Source organism: Miniopterus natalensis, chromosome 21 (assembly GCF_054644295.1).
Source record: "Miniopterus natalensis isolate mMinNat1 chromosome 21, mMinNat1.hap1, whole genome shotgun sequence".
Lineage (NCBI taxonomy): Eukaryota > Metazoa > Chordata > Mammalia > Chiroptera > Miniopteridae > Miniopterus > Miniopterus natalensis.
In genome coordinates, this window is record NC_142101.1 from 17,168,962 (window position 1) to 17,181,189 (window position 12,228).

Below are 12,228 nucleotides of genomic sequence, written 5' to 3' on the forward strand. Positions count from 1 at the left end.
AATATAATAATTCTGTTTTATAAGATGAGCTTCTGTTTTGAGATCATAAAACCATCACACCATCCCAAAAGCGGATGATGTATTTATTTTGGCAAGTAAACATGTATCCGTTTCTTCCATTATACAAAATTGTTCAGAAGTGATTCCAACAGAAAAGAGACTGACTCTCAGCCCTGATAATCTGTTTAAAAATTGAAAGTGCATCTAGTCTAAGAACCTCATCGTCAATAACGTTATAAGATTTAGAGAAAGATTAGTGCCTTGGGATTCGTATTGATTCTTACTTTATGGTCCACACACAGACCACTGATGGTTAATGTAATATCAACGAAGAATCCGTTTATTGCCTCCCATCCCATAACATTTTCTCTCTAAGGCGCAACTTCATGTTCCAATTTAGTGCAACTTCCCATCTCATGCAAAATATTGGGGTGAAAATCTCAGAGCTCAGGTTATAAAAAAGAAATGAGACAAAATGTGTTTGAGTAAACACACGAACATTTAATGTGTAGGCCACGTCCAGTTACACATTGACAGAGGCGAAGGAGTGTGATCCTCAAGTTTCTCTAACATGGTGACGAAAAGAATTATTTGCCGAGGATTGGTGCCTAGCACTCAGAAAACATTTGAAGTTGAGAAAACAAAGATCTTCTGAAACCATTTCAGCTCAAGGTAATAACCAAATATTTTACGGTGATTGAGGTGATTACATTACAGCGAAGGACAATTCGGAAGCTGTAAAAATTGGATAAACCTCAGTTTGAAGGGTATTATTTGGCTTCTCTGTCTGTATTGCATTCTGCAAAGTGGAAGCAAGAAACGCCTCTTAGAAAAGTCTTCTGTGTTTTTTGACTAAAAAACAAAACAAAACCATCCACATCATCAATAGAGTCATAAAAATTGAGTCAACCTCCCAGAGGAGTCTCAGAAAGCTTTTTCTCGAGAGATCGTGAGGACCCTACCCCAAGCTCCCAGTGCAGAAGAGGACACCCCATTTTCCCCATACTCTTTCATATGTGTTATCTCATAAATACTGAAAAAGGACTTTGTGAGCTGCTCCCCCTGGACAGACGATGCGGCCCCCTGGCCCCGTAAGCGTTGGCGAGCAGGAGGATCCCAGCGCGGCCTGTCGCGGGCCTCCCTGTCTCAGCCTTCTGGAAACAAATGCCGTGAAGGACATTCTTGCCTAAGAAGAAGTGAAAATAAATACGTTTTTCTGAAAACTGAACTCTGGCCTATATACATCCTTAAAATCTCTATTTTTGTTTAGTCATTTCTTGGGCAAGAATGTCCCGCACAGTTGCCTTCAACGATTCAAGACGGCGCGTACAACCACTTGTGATTCAAGGGTATACTCTGCGAGGTTAACAAATGTTTTAGGAATTAAAATGTTTGTTCTGGAAAATCCTGTATGAGCAAATTTTTTTTTGCATGAATATACACATTGTAGGTTGCCAAGAGGAGCTCATAAGAATTATAATCTCCAGATCTGCTTAACCATGGCTCCTTTATAAAACTATGGATGTTTATGTATTTTTTAAAGAAAACAAACATTTGGTATCTCATAAGATGCAAGTTACTTAGTGAAACACAATGAGGGCTATCATCACTCGCCCTTAGTGAGGGGACTGAAGCCGATGCAGAGCACCCCCACCCCAGCCACTCCCCCCCACCCTCCGATGCAGACAAGAGGCGGAGCCTGACTGTTTCAGCAAAGCGATGCTCCAAAGAGCGCTGGGAAAGGGGGATACTGCAGACTTTGGGACCTGATTTCCAAGATATTTCTGATAGGACTTGTATTCTTTCCAAGCAAGCTAGCCTCAGCGTTGGGAGAGTTCTCTGGAGCTATTTACACTGTTGCTGTTCTCGGGCCTAATCATTTTAGGCAGCAACCCCACTGGGCTACCAGGGGCTCAGGCGCGGTTGGGTAATGACCCTCTTTATCCTCCTGAGAGGCCTGTTTTAGCCTCAGGAAGATGCGGGGAGCGGCCCTTAAGAGGCATCTGCACAGCGAACCACAGGAAAAGTCTCTCCCTGGGGACACGTGTCACGCTCAGTGCTGCGGCCCTTGGCTCCTGGCTGCCTTGCTGTCTGGGGGGGATGACGGGATTTAGAGGAAGACAACACGCCGTAAGGTTTTTACGGAAAACGTACAGTGAGCCGCAGACCTGCTATTTTGTACGATTCTCACACACGTGCAAATACACGCGTGCGCTTGGGTAATATAACACTACTAAGGAGGGCGCGCCTCGGGTTTGAATCTGGGCCTTGTGCCTGAATGATCATTGGTTGTAGACGGAGTTATCTTGACAAAATGTCAAAGAAACCAGCTCCCTGACTGTCCCGCACAATCCTTTATCCCTAAGCACATTCACGGTATAATAATTGTCCTAACATCTCTCAAGATCTTATAAATTGAAAGATCACGAAATGATTTCTGGGTTGAAGGAAAATACCTATACATTAAACTCTTTAAATTTACTGCTTTGTTATTACTTAGCATGAGAGTTACCAGAAAGTGGCCAAAGAAAATAAAATAGAATATAAAATAAGAAAATTCTTTTGTAGCACAGAAATATAAGGAAAATCATTATCCCAGCTTTTCCCTACAGTTTCATATAAAATTGCTCTCAGCAAAAGTTCCCTGCATTAATCACATAAGTGCCATTTTTAATTAAATCACACATTCTGCAATTTTAAAGGCTTTGGAGGCCATTCAGTGAGGTCCTTTTATTACTTAGGATAAAGTCGGCTGCAGTAACATAAGCCAAGTAATACTGGCCTAGAAAAAAACGTGATTTCATTCCCTTCTCAGATATGGGTGCCATCAGCAATGGGCCAGGACCGAGGCGGCGACTTCATGGCGACTGGGCTTGACCGCTGTTCACAAGTGTCTGCATGTTGGGATTTTTAGTTTCGGGATCACATCTGCAAGTTTCACTTCAACACGTTTGTGGGGAAGCAGTGAAAGGAAGTTATTGTATCTCGATTTTCAATACAAACCCATCTGTGAAAACGAAATGGGCATGTGAGCAAAGTTCCTCGCTGCCCACTGCCCTGGCGGCTGCCCTGAGACAGGGCTCTGGGCCATGGTGTCCTCTGCGCTGGGCAAGCACATTTCCAAGAAAAACCATTTTTACTGAAAGAACGGTGGGCAGGCAAACTGTGGTTGGTTAGACTTGGCTAATTGACAGGTCTGTTGTCAAAATGCAAAGAAATGAAGCTATCACCTGGGGCGTACTGACACATTTAATATCGAGACAGCTGACACATTCAAAATCAATGTGAAAATCCGAGCTTTCAAGCGAAGGTTAGGAATTTGGAAAACCTGTGTCTGCCCCTGTGCGACTGACAGCTTTCCAATGGACAAAGACTTTTCTCACAGATCCGATGATGATGTTATGGGATGAAATTATTTTGCTGTTGTGGAATGAATGATGTGTGTCCCCGATCAAGATGTGGGACATCTTCGGAACGACGTGAACCAGTGCTTTCCAAATGACCTGTTCATGGTTTCGTCTGCGTGGGGAGAAGGTCCGTTTAAAGTTCAAAATGGACCAAAGAACTGAATGTAGGAGATTTCAAAATGTTCATCGCATGGTTTTCAACTCCACATTACAATGGACTCTTAAAACTGCTCCACTTGTCGAATTTTGGTGTAGTATTAAAGACTAATATCCTTCATCTTCTGCTCCAATAAATCTGTGTGAAGCTACAAAACTTCAGTTTGCAACAGACTGCATGCACGTCCAAGTAGCTATGAGAACTCAGCTGTCTTCTCAAAACCAACTATTAAAAAAAATGTGCAAAATCACTTAAATTTAAATTTATACATATTAACATGAAATGAGCTCACTTATTCTTTTTAATGACATGAATAAATACATGTTTTACAATCTCTGCTTTAATTTTTTCTGTGGTAAATATAGATACAAACCTATGTGTATAAATCTAATATATATTATATATATTATACATACACTCATACACACACTTACATAGATATACATACATACATAGACGATATCTCCCATACACAAAAGCTCATTGTTAAGAGGATTTTCTTAACTCCCGGTGCAGTGTGACTCTTCAAGATTAAAATTAAAGGTCATTAAAATGGGCTGGTTCACATACACCCCCACCCCAACCTTTCTGTTTTCGGTCAGGGTACATACCTGTAAGATGGAAGCAGTCTAAAAAAATGTTTCTACGCCTTTTCTAAACACACTTAATCTATGCCTTCTAGGAATAAATACTGTAATATCATATGTGAATTATTTTATCTAACCAAAGTCAGTCTCTATTCATTATTAAAGAAACAACAAAAGAAATCATTTCTGTTTGCCAATATTTTAATACAAAGTAAGAATTATAACCCCAGATGGCTTTTACTGAATGCATGAAAACTACTTATAAAAATGTCCTGATAGTAAATTAAAATTCTTTCCATTTCTACATCCCCATTGGTTATGAAATAGAGAACTGCAATTCATCTTCACAGATTTCCATTTTGTTCGTGTGCCAAGTAAAATGTGACTCCCCCCCATGTCTCATAGCTGTATTTATCCTATACAATTGCATTAATGTTTTGCACTTGCATTTCCTTGATGGTCTACATAATGCACCATTCAGACTTGGCAGCAACATCCGCCTGCCCATTGTCCCTGTCCCCAAGCGGACACCCCCCCCAGGCTGCTTTCCTCCACGTGTGCCACCACGGGGCACTGGGTGGTTGCTTTGGGGCTCTAGGAATACCTTAACCTTGACAAAATTAACTGCAGCAAAATTAACCGCCAAAGCAAAGAAACCAAGAAAGCAAACGCGTTTACCGTACTAGGCCTGGAGTGTCTTCTTCTGTCTCAAAAAAGCCTTATGTCGGGTCCAGGGTGTTTATCACCGGCCACGGACAAATCGCATTTTTATGCTTTATTTTTACTGCTTCCAGGACACATTAAAAATGGATCCAGATTTTAATTAGATTTTCTATCTGCTAAGAAGTGGCCCGTTTGTTACAAATAAAGAGAACCCAACTTGAATTAGCTGACGCTGTAAGAAAAAATTATTGGAAGGATAATTAGATACTTCATCTATTTGGGAGGGAATAAAAATCCGTTATTTGCGATTCTTTAGTGCATTAGAACAGAAAGTTGATTCGAGGTGGGGAGGCTCTATTTTGCCGGAGATTAGTGAGAAGTGTAACAAAAGGACCAAATCTCTCTGCATTAAAAAAAAATTATAGAGAGATTGCAGTGAAGAGGGGACATACTAAAGAGACTAAGGGTCGATAAAGAGAGAAGGTGACAATGGAAAATGTCTGGATATTCAGCGAAGAAGAAAAGACCACAGGAAGCAGGTCGGGACGGGGGGAAAGCGGGTCGTGAGGGGGGGAAAGCGGGTCGTGAGGGGGGGAAAGCAGGTCTCAAGAGGGGAAAGCAGGTCGCGAGGGGGGGAAAGCAGGCCAAAAAGGAAGTAAGGAGAAAAAACAAATATAATTAAAAGGATTTAAGCATTACCCCTGGAGGCCAGAGGTGGTAAACCTCCTTCTCAAAGCTTTCTCGCCATGAAAACGTTAAGCTACCTATTCTCTTGCACAGGACACAGAGCTGTGACTACTTGGTGACACGTGGGGGACAATGTCTGAGACAGAGGAGAAGCTGGGTGACAACCTCAGAAAGACAGGTGCACTGGATCAAGGATTCCAATGACACGCGACTGTCCCACCCGGGGCTGGTCTCCTTGGAGCTCCCGTGTCATCACCGCAGACAGGACTCCTGCAGAAGCGGTGACAGCGAGTCGCCCCGCCCTGGTCTCCAGGTCCTAGTGATGCACAGGGACAGCCTCTGCCTGCTGGGGCCTGATGTCTGCGTCTCTCGGGCGTCTACATGTTGGATCCTGACCCCCAGAGATGATGGCCTTAGGGGGTGGGCCTTGGGGAAGGGCTTAGGTCAGGAGGGCCCAGGGGTGGGATTAGTGCTCTCACGAAAGAGATGTCACAGGGGCCCCGAGCCCCTTCCCTCTCCCGAGGGCCCAGCGAGCGGCCTGCGTGGGGACTGTGCCGGCTCCTTGGTCTTGGACTCCAACCTCCAGAGCTTCGCACTGCTGCTGCCACAAGCCACCCAGGCTGTGGTGTTTTTAATACCGGCCCCAAGGAACCAAGGCTCAGGTCTCTTTGAAAGAATGGGAGAGGGCATTTGTCTTCTTAATAGAGAAACAAAACAAAAAAGCCAGCATGCTCTGCATATCATAGCAGGCCATGCCATTTACAGGGAGTGGGAAACATTCTACATAAAGCATGAAATCGTTGTTGTATGTGTCTGGGAGGGGAGCTGAAGTATTAAGGAACATACCAAGGAGCATCCATCAAATGCTTATTGACCGCTTGCCGCTTGTGAGTTTAGAGCCGACCCAGGAGCTCCAGCAGAGAACTAAACATTCGTGTTTCTTACAAACCCGGCCTGGATCGCGCGTCCGGGGCCCAGTGGACGGGGCAATCCTTCCCACGCGCGTGAATGGCCCTCCTCTCCTTCGGCGCACGTATTTCATCTTCCCCGCTCTCAGGCTCGGCTAAGTCTTTCAGCCGCACTTTCCTCGAATGTTCTTTTTTTTTGGTTCCTCATCGTAATCCGTGGTCACAATATCGTTGTAAATCTTACTAGAATCGGGGGGGATCAGGAGCAGGAGGAGGGGGCTGGGAAAGCTGGCGGACTTCATGAAATAGCCCCATCCTGTATTCGGGTACTGATTTGAAACCGCATTTGAATGAAAATCATTGCGATATACAGAATTTTAGACTAATTTTATAGGTGTTAGGTTAGGTAAAATATGTAAATATGCACACATGTATGTATATATGTGTATGTGTGTGTATATTTACATATGATATATATATAATGTGTATATCTGTTTATACATCCATGTATATAGATATCTACATATCTATTTACATAATATATATGTAATTGTTAGTAAAATGTTTACTACTGCTCCATGGATACTCAGGATTCAATCGGGTTGTATAAGATCTTCATCTGATGGAGAGTGAACTTATGTCTATCTTTAGCATTATAATACAAAATATTTCCATGATATATGAAAGAAAATGTTTTTAAAACACTTTTTTTTTTTAAAGACAGAGGACATACTATCTTAGAGAAGGGGTTGACAAAGCTTTCCTGTAAGGAGCAGACAGTAAATATTGTAGGGCGCTAGACCCATGAAGTCTGTCTGCGTGGCGACTCCTTCGCTCGGCCGTTACCTGTGGAAGTGGCCAGAGGCAACGTGCAAACCTATGGAAACCCACCTGCCCTTCTGCGGGAAGCATCGGGAATCATCGTGTCTGTAAAGATGCATCCTGTTTGCTTTTGTTTGATTTCAAGATTTTAGAATATCGGATCTCGAAATCCAGTTCTTACGGTGATGAATTTTTTTTAAAAAGCTGAGAAGGGTGTCATAAAGGCCGGACAAAAATCAGAATTCCCAACGAAAGCGAGTCACTGGCATTGCTCAGCCACGTCTCTGCACATTTCTGAAAACACAGCCCACAAATATCCAAACTTTCTTCCACTGTTCTACTAACAGACTACACTACCTAATGTTTTTTTGTTTTCCCAATGCCATTTTATATTATTCTATTAGAATGAGAACATGAAAGCAAAACAGAAACAAAATCTCTCATTCCTAGCGAAAGAAAAATGGTCATGGGAAGAAATCCAAATTCAATAAAGCCTTGCATCCAGGAGAAGTCTGCGCGGCCTGGGATGAGTAATGGCTGGCACAGGAGCTCTGCTGCACTGAGAAAAGCGGGTCGAGAAAAGCCTTCGGCGATCTTTGTTTCCCAAAACTTCTGAACGAAATAAATCAGATATTAATTCCTACAGTGTATTGAAACTTGTCCCACACACTGCATCTTTATTTTATGCTGCTGATTTATTTACTTATTCTGTACACACCCAACTCGAGCTGTTTCATGGTTTCATATATTCCTTACAGGTCTTACCCTTTTATGGAATAGTCGTATGTTTAAATTCCTTTTTTACTACAAATAAATGTGGTTCTTTTTTATTGTTTTTTTAAAAATGTTCTCTCTTTTTTAAATTGATTTCAGAGAGAGGAAGGGAAAGAGAGAAACATCAATGCTGAGAAAGGGCATCGACTGGCTGCCTCCTGCTCGCCCCCTGCTGGGCATCGAGCCCACAGCCCAGGCCTGTGCCCGGCCGGGAATCGAACCGCGATCTCCTGGTTCACAGGGCGACGCTCAACCACTGAGCCACACCAGCCAGGCTGAACGTGGTTCTTAATGATATACAGTGTAGGGCAAAAGTAGGCTTACAGGTGTGAGTATACGAAACAGTTTATTCTTGTATTATTATTTATTAGTTATTGGATTGTTTCCATACAAACAACTGTGAGCCTACTTTGGCCCACCCTGTGTCATACCCTGCTCTCTGCTCAGCTGCAGTTTCCATTTTTCCACTCGCCCTTGAAATGTGCCCTCAGTTTCTTTTTTTGTGATACGACATCCAGATCTCGTGGTTCCAAGAGCACCGACGGTCGCCATCCCGCCTGCTCAGATCCCCCCTGAGCTTCGGAGGTAAAAGCCCTGCTTCCTCTGCGCTGGTTGAGCGGGACTCTCAGGGTCCGCGTGTTTATCACCAAACCCCCCGACTCGCCTCCGGACCCGCCTCGCCCTCTTTCGTGCCCTGTTTTGTTGGATGGGTAGAGCCACCTACTTCAGTGGCTTACAAACTGCATTGAACCCAAACCCGAAGCATAAAGTTCATTATACTTAAGTAACAGCGTCTTCCACCAGCCATGACTCTCTATTTGGGAACGGTCCCTGAAAGTACGCAGGCAGATGTATATAAAAATCTTATCGTAGAAGAAATAAGAAATCTTAAGGGATCCATAAAATAACAAAACTCACGGCAGCGCTCAGAGGAAAACGTATAGCTCTGAGTGCTTGTATTAAAAAAGATCACAGTCCTTAAATCATAACTTACCTGTTTTCTCTGTGAAACTCAAAGAAGGTCACAGTAAACCCAGGCAGACAGGAGGAAGGAAATAGCGATTACAGTGGAAAATCAATTAAAGAAAAAATAAGAATACGCAGAAAACCCGAAGTTAGTCATTTTTTGAAAAGATCAACAACATCGACACGCTTTTAGCTAAACTAACGGGGGAGAGAGAGAGAAAAACGGACTAAGAAAGTGAAAAAAACATCTCAGAGAATGGAAAGAGGCATCTGTATGTCATGTAACTGAGAAGCGACCGGCATCCAAATATATAACTTACTCTTACAACCCAGTAACAAAAATAAAAACAAGTTAAAAACGCGTGAAGAATCTGAATAGACGTTTCTCCAAAGAAGACGGCCACTGAACATTTAGCACACGGAAAGGAGGGTGCTCGGCATGGTCAGTCACTGGGAAAAACGAATTCCAACCGCAAGCAGGGGCGCTCCACGCCCCCCAGGGTGGCCAGGCCCCAAGGATGGGCCCAGCGACGGGCGAGGCTGTGGGGCGGTGGAGCGTCGCCCAGGGCCGGTGGAAACGGGACATGCCGCGGCCACTCTGGGGGGCAGTTCGGCAGCACCCCAAAACGGCAAATACAGTTGCTGCAACTCATCAGTTTCACTCTCAGGTCCGCTCCCAAGTAAACTGAGAACGTACGTCCACGTTCAAAAACATACCAGGGTGTTGACAGCACCGTGACTCATACAGGCCCCAAACTGGAAACACCCTAAATGCCGTCGAGCGACGGCTGGATAAACGCCATGTGACAGGCCCGGGCGACCGAGGAGCCGGTCACAAAACACTGTGGGGTTTCATTCATACGAAATGAACCCAGGCGGAGCCCTGGGGACAAACAGTAGGTCGACATACTTCTAGAGATACACAGCCTCGGGCCGGGAGTTAACTGCTAATTGGGACTGGATTTGTTTTGGCAACAATAAAAAAGATTTCAGCTTAGATTGTGGCGATGGCTACACACATTTGGAATATCCTAAAATCCAACGAATTGAAAAATAGGCCAATGATTTATTTTGAAATTGAATTTTTTAAAATGTACAGATTTCCAGCTGCTTTTTTTTTTTTCCAGTGGAAAAAAATCTATAATTATAGATTTCTCCTCTTAATGATTTAAGCGTCAAGTCAAAATGCAAGCATTTTATTACACAGAGAGTGCCAATGCACACCCTCTGCAAGATCATTCTATATTTTCCCTTCGCTCTTCATTGTGACGTGTTTTTAATCTGACTTCAAATAAAGAAATACAATTTTTATGGCCCTGGTCAATACATCTTCAAGTAGCAAAGCTGCAAACTGTGCTTCTCGAAATTAGCTCGGACACAGTATTTTACCAGCCTGTCATCACTCCCATAAGTCGTTAGCAACTTGCCCAGCAGTTCTCAGGGATTCCCGTTGCCTACGCCTTATGGCACCCTGAGCACCAATCGCGGAAAAATAAACTTTACACCCGTTTAATTAAAAATCACAGACGAAGAGGTTTCCCCCTCCGACCCCGCTTCTTTCCCACGCTTACAACACAACCCTAAGGCCTCTCGATTCTGCGCTCCCTGGGATACAGTCATTAATGGACTCCACGTGGAAGGAGTCGGGCTGGCCTCTCAATTTTAATAACAAAAGCAAAGGGAAAAAATCAGAATTTGTTAGCCTGCGTGTTCTGCTTTGCGGGCCGTTGTTCCCTTGCTCCGGGAGAGAACCACGATGCGTTTTTACTCTGAGACCTGGGAAAACGCGGGGTGCTTTCGGATCACGTCCTGCACCGAGAGGGGCGCCACGCCCGTCCCCCACCCGTCCCCGCACCCGCACCCGCACCCGCGAGCAAACAGCGGCCCGGGTGGGCACCGCAGCGCGCCTACCTCTGCCTGGGCAGGCTGATCAGGGGCTGCCGGTGGCACCGCTTGCTGAGGCTGAAGAGCTTGTGCACGACCTTCTGCGCCTTCAGGAACAGCTGGCTCAGGCTGCCGTGCAGCTGCTCGTGGCGCCGCTGGAAGCTGGGGTCCATGGTCCACAGGTGCGCGAGGGCCGAGGCGTTGAGGAAGTGATGCCCGGGCAGCCTCTTCAGGAACAGCTTGAACTCATCTGGGGACGGCCAACACCCAACACTTAATCGCGAGCAATCGCCCCCCGTCTTCTCCCAAACGCATTTCACACGTGCATATTAAAAAACGAGTATGTGCAATTTGTGAGTAGCGAATTCATAGCATTTTTGTGTCTGTGTGCTTTATCTATACATATATATATTGGCAAAATATATATCTATTGGCAAAAATGAGGGATGAATTCACCACCGCTACCTATGGTGAAAGTTCATTCAAAGACCATTTGAAGGAAAACATGGAAAAAATAAGTTTGCTTAAATTTTCTGCCCAACCTTTTGCAGAAAGGACCAATATATATATATATAGGTCCTCTTAAAATAAGGCTTTCAGGGAAGAAGGTAATTAAAATAATTTGTGCTGAAGCAAAAGGTTGGGCAGAAAATTTAAGCTAAACTTAGTTTTCCCTCAAATGGTCTTTGAAGGAACTTTCACCATAGGTAGTGGTGGTGAATTCATCCCTCATTTTTGCCAATAGAATTGATAAACCTTTCCAAGTGCTTTATGTCAGAGAAATATCGTCAGACATTTTTATTAGCTTAGTATAGAATATATGTAGTATTATGAAGCACATTTATTACCATTTCAAGAAAGAGGAAAATTCTTTTAAATAGAAAAGTAGAAGATTCAACTCTATTACACTCGGATTATTCTCTTTAACTGACCATTTGCAATTTGTTAGGGCCTAACAGTTTAAAGCATACGTGGAAACTTTTTAACAACATAACAGAAAATTATATTCATGGACATTAGGGTTGTTATTCCTTCTACAACAAATAAATACAGGGCCCTGGCATCTTTGGGACATTGCAGGTATAGACTTTTTCTAGGAAATGGGAACAAATAAAACCAAAGGGAGAAAAATAACATTTTACAGCAAATAATTATGAGGAAAGATGTTTGAGGATTCATCCATTTGATATGCTTCAGATTAGTTTTTAAAGTAAGCAGGGTATAAATAAGAAATGCATTTTAAAACTCCAATTTCACAGTACCCTACGCTTTGTTTGGTCCCATATGTCTCTTTTGAGAGTTTCCCTCTTTTGAATAAAGGAGCTGATGCGTGGGAACTGGGAAGCATCCCTGGGATTAGTCTCAGAGCAGAT

General features: G+C 43.6%; 1 protein-coding gene across 1 annotated transcript in view; it reads right to left on the reverse strand.

Moving 5' to 3' along the window:
• The window catches only part of BRINP3 (BMP/retinoic acid inducible neural specific 3), a 134,814-nt gene that overhangs the window by 21,131 nt on the left and 101,455 nt on the right, over nucleotides 1–12,228 (reverse strand). Inside the window, exon 7 of the mRNA XM_087828839.1 lies at nucleotides 10,883–11,105. Within this exon, the coding sequence (XP_087684965.1) occupies nucleotides 10,883–11,105 (223 nt within the window). The remainder of the gene's footprint in view (nucleotides 1–10,882; nucleotides 11,106–12,228) is intronic.